This window comes from Rutidosis leptorrhynchoides, chromosome 3 (genome assembly GCF_046630445.1).
Source record: "Rutidosis leptorrhynchoides isolate AG116_Rl617_1_P2 chromosome 3, CSIRO_AGI_Rlap_v1, whole genome shotgun sequence".
Lineage (NCBI taxonomy): Eukaryota > Viridiplantae > Streptophyta > Magnoliopsida > Asterales > Asteraceae > Rutidosis > Rutidosis leptorrhynchoides.
Genome location: NC_092335.1, coordinates 409,775,943 through 409,797,901, shown reverse-complemented (window position 1 = coordinate 409,797,901; position 21,959 = coordinate 409,775,943). Strand labels below are relative to the sequence as shown.

The window sequence follows — 21,959 nt, the reverse complement described above, 5'->3', positions numbered from 1 at the left end:
AAAATAAAATAAGGATATAGTTAAGAACGTAAAGTCATGATTAACTAAAAGTGTTAGTATTATTATTAATATTATTAATATTATTATTAATATTATTATTATTAATATTATTATTATTATTATTATTATTATTATTATTATTATTATTATTATTATTATTATTATTATCATCATTATTAGTTTTATCATTATCATAAGTATTAGTATTAGCATTATTAGTAAAATCATTATTATTAGTAGTAGTATCAGTATTCTTATAGTTATTAATATAAATATAAATATTAGTATTATTATTATTAATAAAATCATTATTTTTTTATAGTTATTATTATTAGTAGTATTATTATTAAAAATATTTTTTTATAAAAATTATCATTTTTATTATTATTATTATAAGATGAAACAATTTTATTTATTTATTATTAACAATATTATTTTATCAAATAACTATTAGTTATGTAAAACCATATTTACTACATATAACATAACTATATTAATATTTTTTAATAAATGTAATTAATTAGGTTATTAATGAATCACATAATTAAAATTACAATTAATACACTAATAATATATAAATTTGTTCGATTACCATTATATGTATTAATATATATAAATGATATAGGTTCGTGAATCCGGAGCCAACCTTGCATTGTGCAGTATCGTCGTATGCATATTTTTACTACAAAATATCGTATCGTGAGTTTCATTTGCTCCCTTTTTAAATGCTTTTGCAATATATATTTTTGGGACTGGGAATACATGCGCTGTTTTATAAATGTTTGACGAAATAGACACAAGTACTTGAAACTACATTCTATGGTTGGATTACTATACCGAATATCGCCCCTTCAAGTCTGGTAACCTAAGAATTAGGGAAATGGCCCCTAATTGACGCGAATCCTAAAGATATATCTATGGGCCTAACAAACCCCATTTTGGAATTTGGAATGCTTTAGTACTTCGATTTAAATGGTGATTGCGATTGCCAATATTTATGGCATACTTACGAGTATGCGGGGGATATTCTATATGCATTATGTTAATGTCGGTTACCAGGTGTTCATCATACGAATGAATTTTAAACACTTGCGAGTGTATGATTATTGAATAAATAAAATCTTGTGGTCTATTAAAATTATGGAAATGATTGATTACGATAAACTAATGAACTCACCAACCTTTTAGTTGACACTTGAAAGCATGTTTATTCTCAGGTATTAAAGAAATCTTCCGCTGTGCATTTGCTCATTTTAGATACATTACTTGGAGTCATTCATGACATATTTCAAAAGACGTTGCATTCAATTCGTTGAGTTCAATAAAGATTATTATTAAGTAAATGATAGATTAGGTCATTTAAAGTTTAGATATTATGAAATGGTATGCATACCTGTCAACTTTCAATGTAATGAAAGTTTGTCTTTTAAAAATGAATGCAATGTTTGTAAAATGTATCATATAGAGGTCAAGTACCTCGCAATGTAATCAACTATTGTGAATCGTTTATAATCGATATGAACGGGTCGCTTCACTGAAAATTGGTGTCTGATCAGATTGAAGATAAGTGTACCTGCAGCTAGATACACTAACAGGGTGATGCCTACTTTCCAATAATTTGGTAAAAAGCAAACAACAGCAGACTTGAGATTTTGTTCAAATGCATCGATTAATTTTTCATGAGAATTAGAAGAATCTGAAAGTGGAGCGCTTTTGATATGCCGAAATCTTCTTCTTTGATTGGAGCTATTTGATCAGTGACATGTAGGTGCTTGGTTGATCCGTTTCGCGAAGCTTTGTTTTCACCATTAGTTGTCATTGCAAGAAACTTCTGGGAGCTCTGTAAAACAATTCAAAATGTCAAATATGTTTGATTACCATCAGAATATTGATATGGAAACTATCACTTATAGAGACATAATTCATCAGAAGCATCGGTGTTTCCCCTGGTTTCAATTTGTAAGGATGCAGGTTGATTGATTTATCACATCTTCGAGGTATTGGATCTGTTCCTCTAGTCCTGGTGCTTCATCGTCATCGGATTTTCGAGGTTGTTGACAAGCGTTGGTTTCATCGATGGGTGAATCGTCACCGTCATTTTTGGGTGTTTGGTAGTGCCACGTTTCAAAGTTGTGCACAATGTATTTTGTTAACCGGTCTTATTATGTTGTTTTGGATTGAATGGTTTGGGCTCTTCAGCCCATTTCAATGTTTTCTTTTGGACTATCGGGATCCAGATTAGTTTGTATGATGTTAGGAGCCTCATTTTGATCCAATGTACTTTCAGTTGTTTGGGCTTTTAAGCCTCTTGTATTGTAATGTTGTTTAGCTTCATTGTTTTAATGAAGTTTTAATATAAATTCTTTTTTCGCCGTTTAAAAAAAAACAAAAACAAAAAAAAAAACAATGATCCACCGAGTCTCATCTTCTGAAATTTCTCAACGCCCACACTACATATATAGTAAAATGACCCCTAAATTATAATGACTATGATCCACCAGTTTTCACTTGCATATAATCCGTTACTGTCATATAACTAGAGCTAGAATGACTCTACTAAACGAGACAAAAATTCATAAATCATAAATCCAGTCTTTGATTCGAGAAGTTTCAGATAAAGGAAGTACGTCCACCCCTTCGACTATGCTTGTCATATGCAATGTTGATTTTATCGACTAGGTCGTTCATTGTGCTGCAGCAAACAAAGGGTAACGTACAGTGTCAGATTGGCTCCAATCAAGAGGAAGATAATTTCGACAATATAAGATGTAGAATTATAAGCAGTACAATACTAAACGAAGAATATGACAATTATTAAGTTGTATACACTTGGTTACTTGACATATACATGCAATTGTGCATGAAAGTATGTACTTTCTTCTCTTCAATAAAAAGAATGTACTACATTATTAGCTAACGGAAAAACTAAGCCGATTAAAGCTGTGTTATCTCTTTCATATCATGTTTTGATTTGTCATTGTAATTTATCTATTGACGGTTACAGTTATCATGCAATTCAGTGAACAACACAACGGGGTTGAATTTGAAAGGTTAAACAAGCATACCTCGAGCAATCAGTGAACATGGCCAGGTAACTAATTAATAAGGTGTCATTGTATTCCTGCAAAAGAAGTCAAAGAATGATGCACTCATCAGAAGGAAAAAAAAAAAAAAAAAAAGGATAAAAGTGACTTTCATTGATTCCTTGATACGAATTCAGATATATTTTATATGTTTAGAGCAAGCAGATAGAGCCTCTCACCATCAAGAATTCATCTTGAAATTTCTCCGATTCTATGGCTGGTAATCTCCTCAAGAGGCTAGACACCTGTCTTAGCAATGAATTCTCATATGGAATTTCACCTGCATTTGAGTAAAAAGAATTAAAAGCTCATCAGCAAAAAGAGGAACCTTATACATAAATATTTAAACTTCCTCGTGATATCAATGTTCCTCTATTTTATGAACTACCGTTTCATTTACATGTAAGATACCTTTTTGCATAGCATTAAGGTAGTGATGAAGCACGCGGATTCTGCTATTGAGCATCTTGATGGCACTATGAATGCCCGTCAAGTGAGCGGCCACTACATAATATAAATATAAATAATAAATAAAATGATCAATAGATTGCATAAGACATAGTTCGTATATCCAATCAAGACCAGGAGAATGTCACGACTCACATTGGGTTGCAGCTGAACCTCCATCAGACGGTTTAAGGTGTGCAACATGGTCAACTGATATCCTTTCGGCCTCTACTGTCTAAAGCAGTATACAAAGATGTATAAAGAAACCATTTGTTCAGGTTACAATACTCAAAATATATGAAAAATTAAAAATTTGAGACGTACCTCGATAGTGTAGCTTGAGCGTACAAAAATAAGTTGTGGAACCCCATCAATGACGTGCATCTCTTAAGTTGTTGTAATCAACACATATAAATAACAAATAAAAAGTTAAAGTATCAGTGCAAGTTATAGAATAGTATGCATAAAGTGTTGTTCATAGCATGTTATACGTCTAATAAATATATATTCAAAAATACCATTTACTTTCTTCTCTAAAAACTACCAATGCATTATTGTAAGGTGACACTTGTATAAACTATGATATATAGCTCGTAAGTCTGGCTTATGTTTTGATTCCATTCACTTGCATTGTCAAAAAGAGGATAATGAGTGTGTGCATTCTGATCATCATTTAATTTAATTATATCAAAGGAAAACTCGATGGAACCTTAGACATATGTTGTTGTTGACACTTGATAGGTTGAAGTTCCCTTAAAATTGATGACATAATAAATTGTTAATGAATACTTTGTTTGACATGAACTATCCGCTGCCATATGGTTAAGTAAATCAGTAACAAGTTGCAATTTGCAAGTGATTATCTTCCTATATAGAATTCAAAATCAACAAGCTATATTTTTAGTATTTTTTTAACAAGCAATAAAACTGTGCCACCATATTATGGCGTTATATATTGGCGTATATAATAATACATGCTACTCTACATATATTTAGAGCTCCAATGTCATGGAACAAAATTTTCCCACCAAGTCATGTGTATTTATATATAAATTTGTTAGATGTTCAAAATGGATTCAAAAATAATTATTGGTACTAAGCTTAAGAGCAAACGTTAGTCAACATCTATACCTTTCATTTGCATCAAAAACGATGCTAGCAATATGCCCATATGCTAATGACATATACAAGTATAAATTAAATGTTGGACATACAGAGTCATCAAGTCTGAAAGTATACATCGTACGTTAGACATGTGCTAGACATATTCTAGCTGAACTCAAGACATTTTTAAAGACTAAAAGAAAAAAAATCATGTATGTAAGAAAAACATAAGCAACTGAAATCAGCACAAATTTTAGATGCATGGTAGTCATTTTAAGTGTACATCACAATATATGGAGAGAACAGAGAACGTGAAAAGGTAATTATTATGTGACCTATCCATACATGGTACGTTCTAATCATATTTGTTCATGAAGAATAACCACTTAAAAATAGGTAGGTTGATACTATACCTGGCAATTGAGACCCATTCTTTCAAATTTGGGCCAAATGGGTCAAGCTTTTGGGTTAATTGGGTCTTGAAAAAAATTGGCGTGACAATGTAAACTAAAACTTAAAAAAAAAGTCCAATGAGTTTTTATTTCAATCTATTGAGTCTTATACAAAATATAAAAGAACGGGTCAAACGGGTATTAAATCCTAAGTTCAATAAATAGAGAACGGGTCTAATGGGTCTTGTGAATGGGTTAAACGGGTCGAGTATAACAAGATTCATCCGTCGATAATTTATGAAAGCATTAATGGTTATATCAAATATTATGTATATTAATATTTTCTTATATATATAATAAATATATTATATATATTATATATTAATAATAACTAAAACAATATAATAAATGAAAAAAATCAAATGTAAAAGTATATGACCTATTTAGACCTATTTGACCCGTTAGCCGTTTCGACTTATTACCCAAACCGACCCAACCTGACCCGTTTGGACCCGTTTAAATTTTTTACCCGTTTGACCCATGACCCATTTCAACCCAAAGTTGTTTTGACCCATTACCCAAACCGACCCAACCTTTTGCCAGGTATAGTTGTAACGCACTAATTTTTTTTAGCAGATAAGTACTTAAATTTTATAAATCCCAAACAGCTACAAAACAACAGATGTCATTGACTATTCTTCATTTTTCAAATGGGCTAATTATGGATGTTGGACCAATACCTACGACATTATAAGTTCACTATAACACTACCAAAGAATCAGTACCTTAGACCATTCTTTGAATACTCATCATGTTTCAAATGGGTCAATTTCACTTTCATTCATTATGAAAGTAACTATGTACATGAATATTAGTCCATAGCCTAAAAGTACCGAGGTAGCCACACACCATTAATTGTAACTTAAAAGTAAAATATGACAGACGTAACTGATAGCTGACACGAAGAAAGTAAATACGAACTTAACATTGTGAGCATGATTTCTCGGGAGAGTTTGTTACATAACAGCATAGTCAGCCAAGGTATATGGTCTGTCATAAACTTATACCTAATATATAACGCAAAACTATCACCAATGCAGACGTAGAGAATAATCATACATATAAGTAGTAAGATTAAGATGCTATAGTGTAATGCAACATACCACTTTCATAGATAGTTACTGGGAGATCCTTTTGTGCATGATTGATCAACGGATTCAAAAGAACATACACAGGGCTTTCATTAATATCCATCAACTGTTACATTATAACCATCATCATTAGCCAATTTGACAAACAAAATACTGTCTGAACCAAAATTGGTCACAGTTTGTGCTCTAAACAGCTCTCAGTATCACAAAGCTTAAAAGCCATGATACACTTAATCACATGGCAGTCCAGCTTGAAAAACTTTTTAATGCATTTGTTTGCAAAATTATTCAGCACGAGAAGATACATTTGAAAGTACTTTAAAATTTAAGTATTAATACATGCAAATAAAACATGTAAGGCTCAGTGTATTGCCACTAAAACAAACATATAAAGTGCCATAATACTTCACACATTGCATACAAGGCTTAAAAAAACGGAAACGCGCCTCGTATGCCTCGGTTCGCCACGAGGCGTACGTTCGAGGCGGTGTTAAAAAAATACATAAAGGCCACCGAGGCGTACGAGGTGTACCGCTTCATCAAAAAAAAGCATCGAGGCGTACCGCCTCAGCAAAAAAAAGGCCAGCGAGGCATACAGCCTCAGCAAAAAAACAAATTTTAAAGGCCATCGAGGCGTACGTTTCAAAACGGGATTTCCCAAAAAAGTTCCGAGGCGCACCTCAAGGCGTACGCCTTGGCCGTTTTTTTAAAACCATGATTGCATAGTTGATAGATTTATATAAAATTGTACTCACAGCTTTGTGTATAAGCATATCAGATTCTTCAGCATCAGCACCAGTAGAATACCATCCAAGTATATAAAAATTCGGAAATACTTTCTTATCTGTTCCACATACAAAACAACATATAGGTTAATCTATCTATTAATCAACTTATTACATCGCTCAAAAAATCAAAAGCCCAAACCCTAACTCAATCAAGTATTTGCTTAACCTAAAACCAAAACCCTAGAATTCAATTTCATACGAAACATAATAAATTGATTGATAAAGATAGCAGCTGACAGAGTTCTTGTTTCTTCTCAAGGAAGGAACGATCGAGTGAATGCGTGTTGGGATCGTAAAGGAGTTCGAAGCTATTGAAGATTTCAACGGTGCGTCCACGTTGAACGCCAATGACGCAACCAAAAACCCTAGAAGCAACAGGGGGAGATGAAGTGGAAGGGGCGGTAGAGTCACCACAGTTGGAGGTGGGTGGTTGAGACTGGATTTTGACACGTGTATGATGATCGGAGATGTTGACAATAACGAGTGGGTGAAGTTTGAAGGTTAGGCCGCTAGTTGATGATGCCATTTGAGTTGCAGACTTGTTGTATCTGTGTGTGTGTTTTTCCGGTGAGGTTTTTTCTAGGGATTTTTGCAGTCGATTGGGGCTTTAAAGGTCCTTCACTTTACCTGCCGAGATTGGAGTTAGATTTCGATTAGTTATTATTTTCGAGATTTCATTTAGTTAAAATGGTTTGAAAACTTTTATCAAATTTTTATTGACTTAATTATACCCTTGGTTTTTAAAGTTTTATCATTTTTTCATCTTTACCCCTAGAGTAGTATTGTTTCATTCTAACCCTTAAAGTTATGATGTAGTTTCATTTAGGTCCCCAGTTAACGGAGTGAGTTAACAACAGTTAACCGTGAGGACCTAAATGAAACCATATCATTACTTTAAGGGTTAGGATGAAACAAAAATACTTTAGGGACAAGGACTATACAAAAATACTTTAGGGACAAAGATGAAACAAAAATACTTTAGGGGCAACGATGAAAAAAGGTAAAACTAAAAAGAACAACGGCTTAATTAGGTCGAGCGGGAACAACATTTTAGGGAAATAAATAACAATTAATCTGTACTTATATACGGTGATGTCAACCGTAAAGGTGCATGAGTGGTGTTTGGTCTGTTACAGGTGGTTGGCTTTTTGCTTGCGCAATAGCTCCCACCTGACATGCGTTTTTAGTTCTTTTTGTCAATGTCTTTCGACTCTATTATTTGAGGCAACAACAAGCGTTTATTTATTGGCGATTTGCCTGCCGTTTAGAGCTGTGATTGAATCTCAGGTATGCTTAAAAACCCCATGGAAATTTGATTCTACCATTTTTCATGGCGTCTTGTTTTTATTTTTATTCTATTTTATCTTATTTATATTTATTTTATTTTATTAATTTTTTGGCAGGAGGTCCTCAAGGAAGCAATCTATCTACCTCAGGGTAGAGGGATTGCTTCCGTGAGGGCCTCCGGCCAAAAAATTGTAACGAACCAACCCGTATTTAAACCGGCCCGTAATTTTTTTTCTTTAATACATTAATATTTAGGTCCCAATTATGTTTTCAAAACATCTTTAACACAAATGATAAGTTCAATAAACTTCTAAACATTTAATACATAGTTTAAATATCTGAACAGGCAACACGACCCGACTATTTTAATTTCTAACAAAACCGAGCATGGTGATTGGGGATACGCTACCCAATCCTAATCAATACAAAAGCACGTCTTCTAAAGCAACCTATGCGAGTCCACTAGTTCCCACGCTTACCCGTGCCACTGCCTCCAAGCAAATCTATAAAAATGTAAACAACGAGAGGGTAAGCTAACGCTTAGTGAGTGAGAATATACTACATACATATATATGCATAAAATGGACACGCCACACAATAATAATCAAATAACACATACCAGAGTCCATGCATGAGGGCAAGCTAACCTAAGCATACCGTACGATCGCTATACAACAAGCTAATAACACCAACAATATAAGTACATCAACAACGATATGTACCACGCCAATAAGCTACACCCGGAGGGTTAGCTACACCACAACAACACAACAATATCCAAATGTATAATAAAGCATAGACCGCCCAAGGTTAACCCCTTAACCTAATACCAAATGAAGATTGGCCGAACTACACGAGCCTTAGTAAATCCGCATCCACACGAGACTACTATCTTCAATAACACAACAACATCGAGGTAGGCCGAACTACACGAGCCTTAGTAAATCCGCAACCACACGATATCACTACCTTAATAAGATGATCGAACTACACGCGTCATCGTGAATCCGCATCCACACGTGATCCACATCACAACTCAATATCAACCCTTCGCCATTGGGGTTACATAATCCATATCACAAGCACATGTGATAACGTACACACAAAGTGTGATCCTCGCCAAAGGTGGTTAACCAAAACGCATAACCGTGCCAATTGGACCTATACACAAGTCCATCATATCCACTTATATGTGAAGTGAGCTCTATAGCCGAGAATCACTTCACCCGACCCGCACCCATCCTACACATACATATGCACATAGGATATTAACACTCACCTTTTCGCCTTGAAGAATGCCACCGAAATAATCCGTAACTCGCCGATGGAACGTACCTACCCCATTATCACAAATACAACAACACAATTAGGGTGGATATACAAATCGACCCAAATTGACAACTAGTGCAATTTCGACCAAAATGCACTTCCAAGCACAAACCGCGCCCAAACTAACCAATAATCACTAACACTAGTGATAATGGTCCTAATACGCCAATTAAACCCAATCATAGGTGTTAAGCACCTATCTTGCCCAAAATGACACTTAAACCCTAATTTTGACCCATTTTAAAATTAGTCAAGCACATGAACCCTAAAGGCTTCCTACACCTCAATAATCACTAAATACTAGTGATTACACCCATTTGCAAGTCTTACAAGCTTACACTTGCTGACCAAGCCCAAAACCCGCCAACATCAACAATAAACCCGAATCTTGGTGTTAATCTTCCATTATTAACTAATGGGGTTTCATTTATAAACATAAAATCAAAAGCCCCAAATTTTGATGATGAACACGAAAACGAAATTCAGAGTTAGAGCTTACTGCTAATATCAACTTGTAGCTAAGAACGAGGAGAACAATGTTGCCTCTTACGCTTTCGATCGAATCCCGCTTCTTCTTTTCCAAATCTCACTTTGAATCAAATGGGGTTTTGAAGTTTTGAGAGAAAATGAAGAAGAAAAGGAAAAAAGAAATGAAATGAGTGGATGAGATTTAAGATCCCAATCTGGCACACACCCGAAATGACCAAAATTCCCTCATATTTCCTTTTAAATTGCGATATCCGGAACCAGCTCAGCAGCATCGCCGCGCCGCGACCTCCTTTTCTCGTGCCGCGACAATACACTAGGTCTGGGTTCATATTACAAGCCATCTGATCTTGAAACTAGTTAAACGCCGCGTCGCGGCTCCTATTGTCGCGCCGCGACCCAGAACGTGGTCTGATCGTTTTTCGCATACATGAACTTTAACACACGAACATGTCGCAAACCCTTCATACACTAGTCGTACATACACGATACACCTATATATCATACACGGGGAAAACGGGGTGTTACAACTCTCCCCCACTTAGATTCGATCACGTCCTCGTGATCCTAGTCACTTAACCAATCCAAACCTACACCTTACTCATTAACCCGAAGGTTAATCCACTAACTAAAACCACACTTGCACGCATTCCGAGCCGTGCAATACACAAACCATCCGAAGTCTATATCAATCACCTGGAATACGCGAAATTGCCACGTATTCTTCCAACTCCTCTAGGCAATTCTTCTCAAAGAGTCAACTTTAACCACTAAATCGTCACCCGCGATTCATTAATATCCACAAATCCAAGCACTAAAACTTGCTCAATCCCTCACGTCGGGAAAAACTCAACCAATCTCGTAACGAGATATCAACTCCTAGCGTACCATACCAAGTACAATGCAAAAAGTAACCACGTCCCAACATAAGGTCAACAACCAAACCGAATGAAGACTAAACAAAAACAAATTCTTACGAAATACACTTAACACTAAACATCCCTTGTAGTGCACAATATGACCAATACGCGACTACCGCAACCTCATAAGCAAACGGCTAAAAACACTAAATTTCTTAACACTAAACATATTTGGAATCCTCTCTTCATCCTCTACAACTTGATACCAATTTCATCTCATTTGGGTAACTTTCTAAAAACACTAAATTTCTTGTTCTTGATTTTTTAAACTTAAAAGTGTGTTAATTAGTGTCTATGGCTCAAGTCTAACATGAATATGTGATTTATATGCTTGTTCTTGTCATTTTGATGTAACTAGCTTAAACTTGAAATGGGTGTGTTTGATTTTGAGATTTGGTTGCTTAAATATTGTTAGATATTAAAAGTACATGTATTAAATGTGTTACTAGCATCACTAGCTTCAATTTGGTATGTAGGTTGACATGGAAAAGCTTCATAAACATAATTGTTAAATTTGTGATTTTGAATTAGGGTTTGATAGAAGTAAAATGGACTTGCAATGTTATTTGTAAGTGTTTGACAGTATTGTATGCGTGATTACCTACGAAACGGCGTATTATATGTGTGTATTAAGTTCCCAAAGCATCTTATGCAATTTATGAACTTGAAACTTTGAAAATGGACCTTTAATGATCACTTGACGAGAAATTGATTATTGTAAAAGATGAATTTGATTAATGAAAGGTATTTAGTTGTGTTCCTCGTTAAATTACCTTTCCAACGATATAAGATACGTGTTTTAAATGTTTACGGTTCATTAGTTATGGTTGTTTGAAGTTGGATTCGTGCTTAAGTGTTCAAACTGCCCAGATTGCTGAACAGACACATGGAGCGGCGCTCCAAACTCGGCTGTCCAAATTTTCACTTTTTCGTTTAATTCTAACTATGCTATGCACCTCTGATTAACATGAAACTTGGCCAACATGCTTATATATGATTAAAAACCTCAAAAAATAGTTTGGGACCCAACCCGAACGTGTTGACTTTTTCGTTGACTTTGACTTGACCAAAGTTGACTTTTGTCCAAACTTAATCAATACTTGTTTAAACCGTTCTAATCTTCTTGTATACTTGATTCTTGCATGAAACTTGACAATTTGATTCACATGCTATATTAATCGAGTCGTAATGAGCCATATGACTAATTGAACAACTTTGACCAACCGTGTTTACCGTTATTGATACAACCTACTTATTTAGGTCAAGACTAGCACTCGTTCTTGCACACGTTACTTTGTGAAGTACTTTATTTACTCGTGCACTCAAGGTGAGATCATAGTCCCACTTTTACTCTTTTAAACTTACATTTGGGATGAGAAAACATAAACGTTTCATTTTACAAAGTGAACACAAGTATGAAAACAAACATTCTACATACGAGTTAGAACAAAATCCTCAATTCGATTATCATTAGTTACACTGCCGGGTGTAAGCGAGAACTTATGTTGTATGGCCATATGGGTTTGACAAACCCTCATTCGGACGGTTCGCTACCGTTACTTTGGATGAAATATATTTTCGAGAAATGGTGTATGTTCTAACACTATTGTGATGGGGTTCTATGGAAGGAAAGTTAAGCCTTGATAATTGTGTGCTCGTGATAACAATTTTTGGAATAGTTTACTATTATTTCAATGATATAAATCTTGTGGTTCATTTGTACTTACTTACTTACTTAAACCTATGATTTCACCAACGTTTTCGTTGACAGATTTCTATGTTTTTCTTAGGTCCTTGAACATTATGTGTTACATGCTTCCGCTCATTATTTTGATACTTGCATTGGATGTCGAGTATATATGCATACATGGAGCGTCTTTTGGCTACTTTTAAATTGTGTCACATAGGTTTCAATTGTACTTATAACGTTGTAATGTAAGTTGTGGTTGAACTAATCTTGTAAACTTTGAAACAATCTTTACATTTGAAATGAATGCGACATATTTTTGGTCAAACGTTGTTTTAAAGACTTATGACCACGTAATGGGACCTAAGTAGATGGCGCCGTCAATGACGATTTTGTTGGGTCGCTACAGATGGTATCAGAGCGTTGGTTGTAGGGATTTAGAGTTCATTGGTGTCGACCCCGAGTCATAGGGTACATTAGTGAGTCTAGACTACAACCGGCATATAGACTAGAAGTAGGAATTACTTGACTACTTGTGCATTTATACTCAAACTCTTCTATTACCATCTAACTCTTATTCCATCTAAATCTCACGTTGTTTAATTTGATTGACACGCCACCTTGACTATATGGAATAATGTCGAATGCACATATGAATCATGGTAATATAATTTCCTGGATTATGTTACGGTGACTCATATGAACGTTCTGACATTATGACATAAAGAATTTAAGGCGAGTCAAAGAAAATCTTCTCTCTATCATAATTCCATATCACGGTTAGTATTATTGAGGATACTAATCAACGATATTCTTGTGTTTTCAAGGAACAATGGCTCACCAAGGTAAACACAATACTCCTCCCGAAACTCTAGAACAAGCTCTTCAACGAATGACAGCCACCGCCGTGGGTGCGGTCGTGGCCGGTCACTTCTCCAACAACAACAACAACAACAACAATCATGGAGCCAGTGATTCAAACGAGGGGTGCTCCTACAAAAACTTCATGGAGTACAAACCTCCCACTTTCGATGGAACCGGGGGACCGGTTGCTCTCACCCGGTGGCTCGAGCAAACGAAAGTCGTTTTTAGAATAAGCGGCTGTCGGGACCCAGATAAGGTCAAGTTTTCCACCCTCACTTTCGCCGGTATTGCTCTCTCATGGTGGAACATGTATGTACAATCGGTGGGTACCGATGAAGCCCATACACTCTCTTGGACCGAATTAAGAGAAAGAATGATCACCAAATACTTCCCCCGCGAAGAGACTTGAAGGCTCGAACAGGGGCCAAGAAATTTAAAAATGGCCCGAAATGACCTCGAAGCTTATAATCAACGGTTTGCCGAACTAGCCTCAATTTGTCCAAAACTCATGGCTCCCGGGCCCCAAGGAGTTGAATTTTACATGGATAGCCTCCCTAAGAGCATTCCACACAGGGTAATGCCATCAAGACCCGCCAACCTACAAGAGGCTCTGACGATGGCCCGCCGATTTATAAAAACGGTGGATGAAATTGAAGCGCTGGCACCAACAGCCGAGGACCAACTGGGTAACAACAAAAGAAAATGGGAAACCTCTCCATCAAGAAACCACAACCACAACGACTCCACCAAGAAGCCTTTCACCCCCGGTGGCAGGAAAAATATGCCGGAACTCGACCTTTTTGCAACAAGTGCCGCAACCATCATTATGGAAAATGTGGCAAGCCATTTTGCATCAAGTGTCAAGGAAGTGGCCATGTGGCCCATGTTTGTAAGAGTACCATTACCGTCGCTCAAAGGGGCCTAATGCTCCAAAAGCGGGTGTTTGTTTCGAATGTGGCCAACCAGGTCATTTTAGGAATGCGTGTCTAAAGAAGAAAGGAAACCCCAATGTGCGCGGATGAGCCTTTAACATTAACACCTAGGATGCCCGGGATGACAACTAGCCACGGGTACGTTTTTTCTCAATAACTCTTATGTTTCATGTCATTCGATTCGGGTGCCGATAAGAGTTTTGTATCCAAGACTTTGACTCATTCTTTTAGCACTCCACCACTCCCACTAGATACTACTTATACTATTGAAGTGGCCAACAGGAAACTATTGAGTGCCGACAAATTTTATCGGGGGTGTACGTTAAACTTAATGGGTAAAGAATTTGAAATTGACTTGATACCTATAGAACTAGGGAGCTCAGAACCATCCGTTAAAAAGAAAATGTTTACCCACAAATATTTATCGATTATCGTGAACTAAATAATTTCTGGTTAAGAACCGATATCCTCTTCCCCGTGTCAACGACCTCTTGATCAATTATAAGGATTCCGTGTGTATTCCAAAATTGACCTCCATTCGGGTTATCATCAATTAAGGGTTAAGGGAGAAGATGTGTGCAAAACCGCTTTCCGAACTCGTTGCGATAGATATGAATTTCTTTAGTGTCGTTCAGTAACTAAGGCTCTGTCCGTATTCATAGATCTCGTGAATCACGTATGTAAACTATTCTAGACAAATCCATTATTTTATTCAAAGGTGATGACTTAACCTATTCAATTCAAACGAAGAAGAAAACGAACAACGTCTCCGTCCTACGCTCGAACTCTTGAGAAAAGAGCAACTCTATGCCGAATTCTCCAAGTGAGAATTTTGGTTATACGAAGTCCAAATTCTAAACCATGTTGTTAGTGGTCAAGGTATTAAAGTAGATCTCGTGAAAATCAAAGTCACACGAAATCGGGAAACCCTCAGTACTCCGACATGTATTCGTTAAATCTTGGATCTCGCCGGTTATTACCGAAGATTCATTTCCGACTTTCCCCGTATCGTTCGTCCTTAAATATCTCCGTGTTCGAACCTCGAACATGATTATCCACACCAACCTGACTAGCTAAATTCGTGTAGCACGAGATGGAACTCAAATATGAAAATATTTCTACGTGAACGCCTGAAAGGCACTCTCTCTCTTGTAGTGACCCGAACTTTTCCATGTTTATATATATTAATTGGGATTGATATTTATGTGATTAAATGTTTTCAACATGTTAAGCAATCAAACTTGTTAAGACTTGATTAATTGAAATATGTTTCATATAGACAATTGACCACCCAAGTTGACCGGCGATTCACGAACGTTAAAACTTGTAAAAACAACATGACGATATATATATGGATATACATATGGTTAACATGAGATTATGATAAGTAAGTATCTCCATAAGTATATTAACAATGAGTTATATACATATAAACAAGACTACTAACTTAAGGATTTTGAAACGAGACATATATGTAACGATTATCGTTGTAACGACATTTAAATGTATATATATCATATTAAGATATATTAATATATCATAATATCATGATAATATAATAATTTAACATCTCATTAGATATAATAAACAATGGGTTAACAACATTAATTGAGATCGTTAACTTAAAGGTTTCAAAACAACATTTACATGTAACGACTAACGATGACTTAACGACTCAGTTAAAATGTATATACATGTAGTGTATTTAGATTTATTAAAATACTTTTGGAAGACTTAAAGACATATATCAAAACACTCATACTTAACGAAAATGGTTACAGTTACTTTTCCATTCTTTTCTTTCATCAAGAATTCTAGTCGTATTCTTACCCGTATTATACACAGCTTCAAAACGTACTTACTATGAGTATATACCAATAGGAACTAGCATGGGATTCCACTCTTGATTATGTCATGTATGACTAATCAATTTTAACTTCTACCATGAGCTAGTCAACTATCTAGAACTCCTTTTAACCCCACTCACCACTCACCAATTACCACTCATCATTCACTCCATTTCACTTCCAATTCTCTTTCTAATTCTCTCTCAACACACACACACACACACACACACACACACACACTATTATGAACGTATTTTTTCAGTAGTTAATCATCATCTTCATCAAAAATCACTTCAAGAATCAAGCTATAATCATCATAGGAAGAACACTTCAAGAACACTTCAAAAATCCCTTCAAGTTTACTAATTTACTTCCAAGCTTTCTAATCCATTCCAAGTAATCATCTAAGATCAAGAAACCTTTGTTATATACAGTAGGTTATCTTTATTATTTAAGGTAATATTCATATTCAAACTTTGATTCAATTTCTATAACTATAAACTATCTTAATTCGAATAAAAATCTTACTTGAACTTGTTTTTGTGTCAAGATCCTACTTCAAGAACTTTCAAGCCATCCAAGATCCATTAAAGCTAGATCATTTCTTGTCACTTCCAGTAGGTTTACCTACTAAACTTGAGGTAGTAATGATGTTCATAACATCATTCGATTCATATATATAAAACTATCTTATTCGAAGGTTTAAACTCGTAATCACTAGAACATAGTTTAGTTAATTCTAAACTTGTTCGCAAACAAAAGTTAATCCTTCTAAATTGAGTTTTAAAATTAACTACACACATGTTCTATATCTATATGATATGCTAACTTAATGATTTAAAACCTGGAAACACGAAAAACACCGTAAAATCGGATTTACGCCGTCGTAGTAACACCGCGGGCTGTTTTGGGTTAGTTAATTAAAAACTATGATAAACTTTGATTTAAAAGTTGTTATTCTGATAAAATGATTTTTATTATGAACATGAAACTATATCCAAAAATCACGGTTAAACTCAAAGTGAAAGTATGTTTTCTAAAATGGTCATCTAGACGTCGTTCTTTCGACTGAAATGACTACCTTTACAAAAATGACTTGTAACTTATTTTTCCGACTATAAACCTATACTTTTCTGTTTATATTCATAAAATAGAGTTCAATATGAAACCATAGCAATTTGATTCACTCAAAACGGATTTAAAATGAAGAAGTTATGGGTAAAACAAGATTGGATAATTTTTCTCATTTTAGCTACGTGAAAATTGGTAACAAATCTATTCCAACCATAACTTAATCAACTTGTATTGTATATTATGTAATCTTGAGATACCATAGACACGTATACAATGTTTCGACCTATCATGTCGACACATCTATATATATTTCGGAACAACCATAGACACTCTATATGTGAATGTTGGAGTTAGCTATACAGGGTTGAGGTTGATTCCAAAATATATATAGTTTGAGTTGTGATCAATACTGAGATACGTATACACTGGGTCGTGGATTGATTCAAGATAATATTTATCGATTTATTTCTGTACATCTAACTGTGGACAACTAGTTGTAGGTTACTAACGAGGACAGCTGACTTAATAAATTTAAAACATCAAAATATATTAAAAGTGTTGTAAATATATTTTGAACATACTTTAATATATGTATATATTGTTATAGGTTCGTGAATCAACAGTGGCCAAGTCTTACTTCTCGACGAAGTAAAAATCTGTGAAAGTGAGTTATAGTCCCACTTTTAAAATCTAATATTTTTGGGATGAGAATACATGCAGGTTTTATAAATGATTTACAAAATAGACACAAGTACGTGAAACTACATTCTATGGTTGAATTATCGAAATCAAATATGCCCCTTTTTATTAAGTATGGTAATTTAAGAATTAGGGAACAGACACCCTAATTGACGCGAATCCTAAAGATAGATCTATTGGGCCTAACAAACCCCATCCAAAGTACCGGATGCTTTAGTACTTCGAAATTTATATCATATCCGAAGGGTGTCCCGGAATGATGGGGATATTCTTATATATGCATCTTGTTAATGTCGGTTACCAGGTGTTCACCATATGAATGATTTTTATCTCTATGTATGGGATTTGTATTGAAATATGAAATCTTGTGGTCTATTATTATGATTTGATATATATAGGTTAAACCTATAACTCACCAACATTTTTGTTGACGTTTTAAGCATGTTTATTCTCAGGTGATTATTAAGAGTTTCCGCTGTCGCATACTTAAATAAGGACGAGATTTGGAGTCCATGCTTGTATGATATTGTGTAAAAACTGCATTCAAGAAACTTATTTTGTTGTAACATATTTGTATTATAAACCATTATGTAATGGTCGTGTGTAAACAGGATATTTTAGATTATCATTATTTGATAATCTACGTAAAGCTTTTTAAACCTTTATTGATGAAATAAAGGTTATGGTTTGTTTTAAAATCAATGCAGTCTTTGAAAAACGTCTCATATAGAGGTCAAAACCTCGCAACGAAATCAATTAATATGGAACGTTTTTAATCAATAAGAACGGGACATTTCAGTTGGTATCCGAGCGTTGGTCTTAGAGAACCAGAATTTTGTATTAGTGTGTCTTATCGAGTTTGTTAGGATGCATTAGTGAGTCTGGACTTCGACTGTGTTTACTTGAAAAATGATTGCTTAACAAATTTTGTTGGAAACTATATATTTTTAACATGTGAATATTATGTGATATATTAATCTCTTAACGCGTTTGATATTATGTGATAGATGTCTACCTCTAGAACAAGTCCCATTGACTCACCTAATAATAATGAAGAGTCAAATGTAAATTGGAATGATTCGTGGACTGATTCACAAGTTCCTGAAGAGGAACCGGAAGAAGAGTCGGAACCGGAAGAAGAATCGGAACCGGAAGAAGAATCGGAACCGGATGAAGAAATAGAACCGGTGGGGGAAATAATAAAACGGTTAAGTAAAAGAAAATCCTCAACCAACCAACCAAGGTTAATTATGGTCAATGGTGTTTCCGCCAAGGAAGCAAAATATTGGGAGGATTACCAATTCTCCGATGAATCGGATTCCGACGAGAATTCCGATGATGTTATAGAAATTACCCCAACTGAATTTAAAAAGGCAAAAGAAAATAATAAGGGAAAGGGCATAAAAATAGAGAAATCTAATTCCAACCCCGATGAACTTTATATGTATCGTCAATCCCCGAAGTCCTTAAGTTGTAACAATGACCCGGGAACCTCTAAACCACCAGGTTTTTCTAAACCAATGTGGAAAACGACGGCTCGTATTAGGGGATCATCATATATCCCTAGAAACTTGGCAAAACAAACCAAAACCAAAGAAGAAGAAACAAGCGAGTCGGAATAAGATAGTTGTATTCGTGTGGTGTAATATATGTAATATAGTGTGCTTATGCTTTATGATATATGTAAAAATTGCTTGTATTAATAAGTTTTTTTTTTATGAATCTAACTCTTGTCTATTTTACAGTATAAAAACACAAAATGGATAGACAACCCAATATTTTAAGAGACCTACCCGGAGACATGATTGATGAAATCTTGTCTAGAGTCGGTCAGAATTCTTCGGCACAACTATTTAAGGCGAGATCAGTTTGTAAGACATTCGAAGAACGTTCCAAGAATGCCTTGGTTTATAAAAGGCTTTCGTTCAAAAGATGGGGGATATCACATTGGGAAATCCATAAGTTACGATGTGTTTACTTTGACGCATATATTGCGGGGAACCCAAATGCTATTTTACGCAACGGGTTAAGAAATTATTTTGACTCAGTATATCCGAATATAGGACTTCGTGATTTAGAAAAAGCGGCTAACATGCAACATAAAGAAGCATGTTATGCTTACGGATTAGTAATGTTCGCTTCTCACCAAAGTGAAACAAGAACATCGGCCTACAACTATTAAACAAAACGTTCCCACAAGTGACGGAGTCGGTAATTGGGGTAAGAAATGAGGTTTTTAGATTGTTACGGGACTGTTGGACATTACGTAACCCTCGTCCCTTTGATGACGTTACAACACGCTGTCTTATCAACGGCCATAACGGTTATGTTCCACAAGACCAAGGATGGGAAGTAGTCCTAGTAAAACCAGAATGCATGACTTGTTTCTGGACGTATGAATTACGTGTCTTTATTGCCTTTGCTGAACGACTTGTGTACTAGCTAGAATTATCTTCACAACTATCTTGTATCAAAGTTATTGTGTGCTATATTTCATGCTTTATGTAAAATAAGCGGTATTGTAAGTTTGTAAAATATTGTATAAAAGTTTGAACGCGAAATATTATTACAATCAGTTTTTCATATAGAATTGTAGTAGTTGAATTGTATATTAGCTACTAAGTATGAACTTAACGGGTAGGTACTACCCGAATTTAAACTTATAAAACGCTAATATGAAGAAAAAGCTTTTATAAATGAGTTCATATTATGCTACGAAATACTATTAACTACTCTTAATATTCTGTATGATTAACTTGTTCCATTTGACTATTTTGAAGGAAATGGCACCGACTACTCGACACACCGTGAATATGAATGAAGAGGAATTCCGTACTTTTCTAGCTTCAAACATAGCCGCAGTACAGGCTGCGCTACATACCAACAATAACCTTGGATCTGGCAGTACAGGAAATCGTGTAGGATGCACCTACAAAGAATTCACTGCCTGCAAACCTTTGGAATTTGATGGAATCGAAGGACCGATCGGATTGAAACGGTGGACCGAGAAGGTCGAATCGGTGTTTGCCATAAGTAAGTGTACTGAAGAGGACAAAGTGAAGTATGCTACGCATACCTTCACAGGTTCTGCGTTAACATGGTGGAATACCTATCTAGAGCAAGTGGGACAAGATGATGCGTACGCACTACCGTGGTCAGCATTCAAGCACTTGATGAACGAGAAGTACCGTCCCAGAACCGAGGTCAATAAGCTCAAGACAGAACTTAGAGGGTTACGAACCCAAGGATTTGATATTACCACGTACGAAAGACGATTCACAGAATTGTGCCTATTGTGTCAGGGAGCATTCGAAGATGAGGAAGAGAAGATCGACGCGTTTGTGAAAGGATTACCGGAAAGAATCCAAGAAGATATAAGTTCACACGAGCCCGCCTCCATACAACAGGCATGTAGAATGGCTCACAAACTAGTGAACCAGATTGAAGAAAGAATTAAAGAACAGACTGCTGAAGAGGCCAATGTGAAGCAAGTCAAAAGAAAGTGGGAGGAAAACGGTGATAAGAATCACCAATACAACAACAACAGCAATTACAACAATAATCGCAACAATTATCCCAACAATCGCAACATCAATCGCAACTACAACAAACGGCCCAACAACAACAACAACAACAACAGCAACTACAACAATCATCCCAACAATAATAATAACCGCAACAACAACAACAATCAGAAGCAGCTATGCCAAAGGTGTGAAAAGTATCACTCGGGGTTCTGCACCAAATTTTGCAACAAGTGTAAAAGAAATTGTCATAGCGCGGTGAAGTGTGAGGTCTGCGGACCAGGGGTTAATAGAACGAAAGGAACGAATGGTGTCGGAACGAGTAATGGCGGAGTAAGTAGTGTC

The 21,959-nt window shown here is 35.4% G+C and overlaps 1 protein-coding gene across 1 annotated transcript; it reads right to left on the bottom strand.

Moving 5' to 3' along the window:
- Window positions 1–2,406: 2,406 nt before the first annotated feature.
- On the bottom strand, window positions 2,407–7,627 carry LOC139897763 (COP9 signalosome complex subunit 6a-like). Its single transcript, XM_071880455.1, has 9 exons — window positions 7,203–7,627; window positions 6,933–7,021; window positions 6,190–6,283; window positions 3,855–3,916; window positions 3,687–3,765; window positions 3,495–3,587; window positions 3,263–3,363; window positions 3,066–3,121; window positions 2,407–2,692 (listed from the first exon to the last, which is right to left on the bottom strand). The coding sequence occupies exons 1-9, from the start codon at window positions 7,489–7,491 to the stop codon at window positions 2,611–2,613; spliced, it is 945 nt and encodes a 314-aa protein (XP_071736556.1). The 5' UTR covers window positions 7,492–7,627; the 3' UTR covers window positions 2,407–2,610.
- Window positions 7,628–21,959: the final 14,332 nt, after the last annotated feature.

Bases quoted from the DNA above. Each gene is read 5' to 3' on its own strand.
- LOC139897763 (XM_071880455.1), bottom strand. From the start codon at position 7,491: ATGGCATCATCAACTAGCGGCCTAACCTTCAAACTTCACCCACTCGTT. The intron at 3,766-3,854 runs GTACGTCTCAAA...ATACTGCTTTAG, and splicing joins GCTCAAGCTACACTATCGAG to ACAGTAGAGGCCGAAAGGAT. The intron at 3,588-3,686 runs GTGAGTCGTGAC...TATATTATGTAG, and splicing joins AGGTTCAGCTGCAACCCAAT to TGGCCGCTCACTTGACGGGC.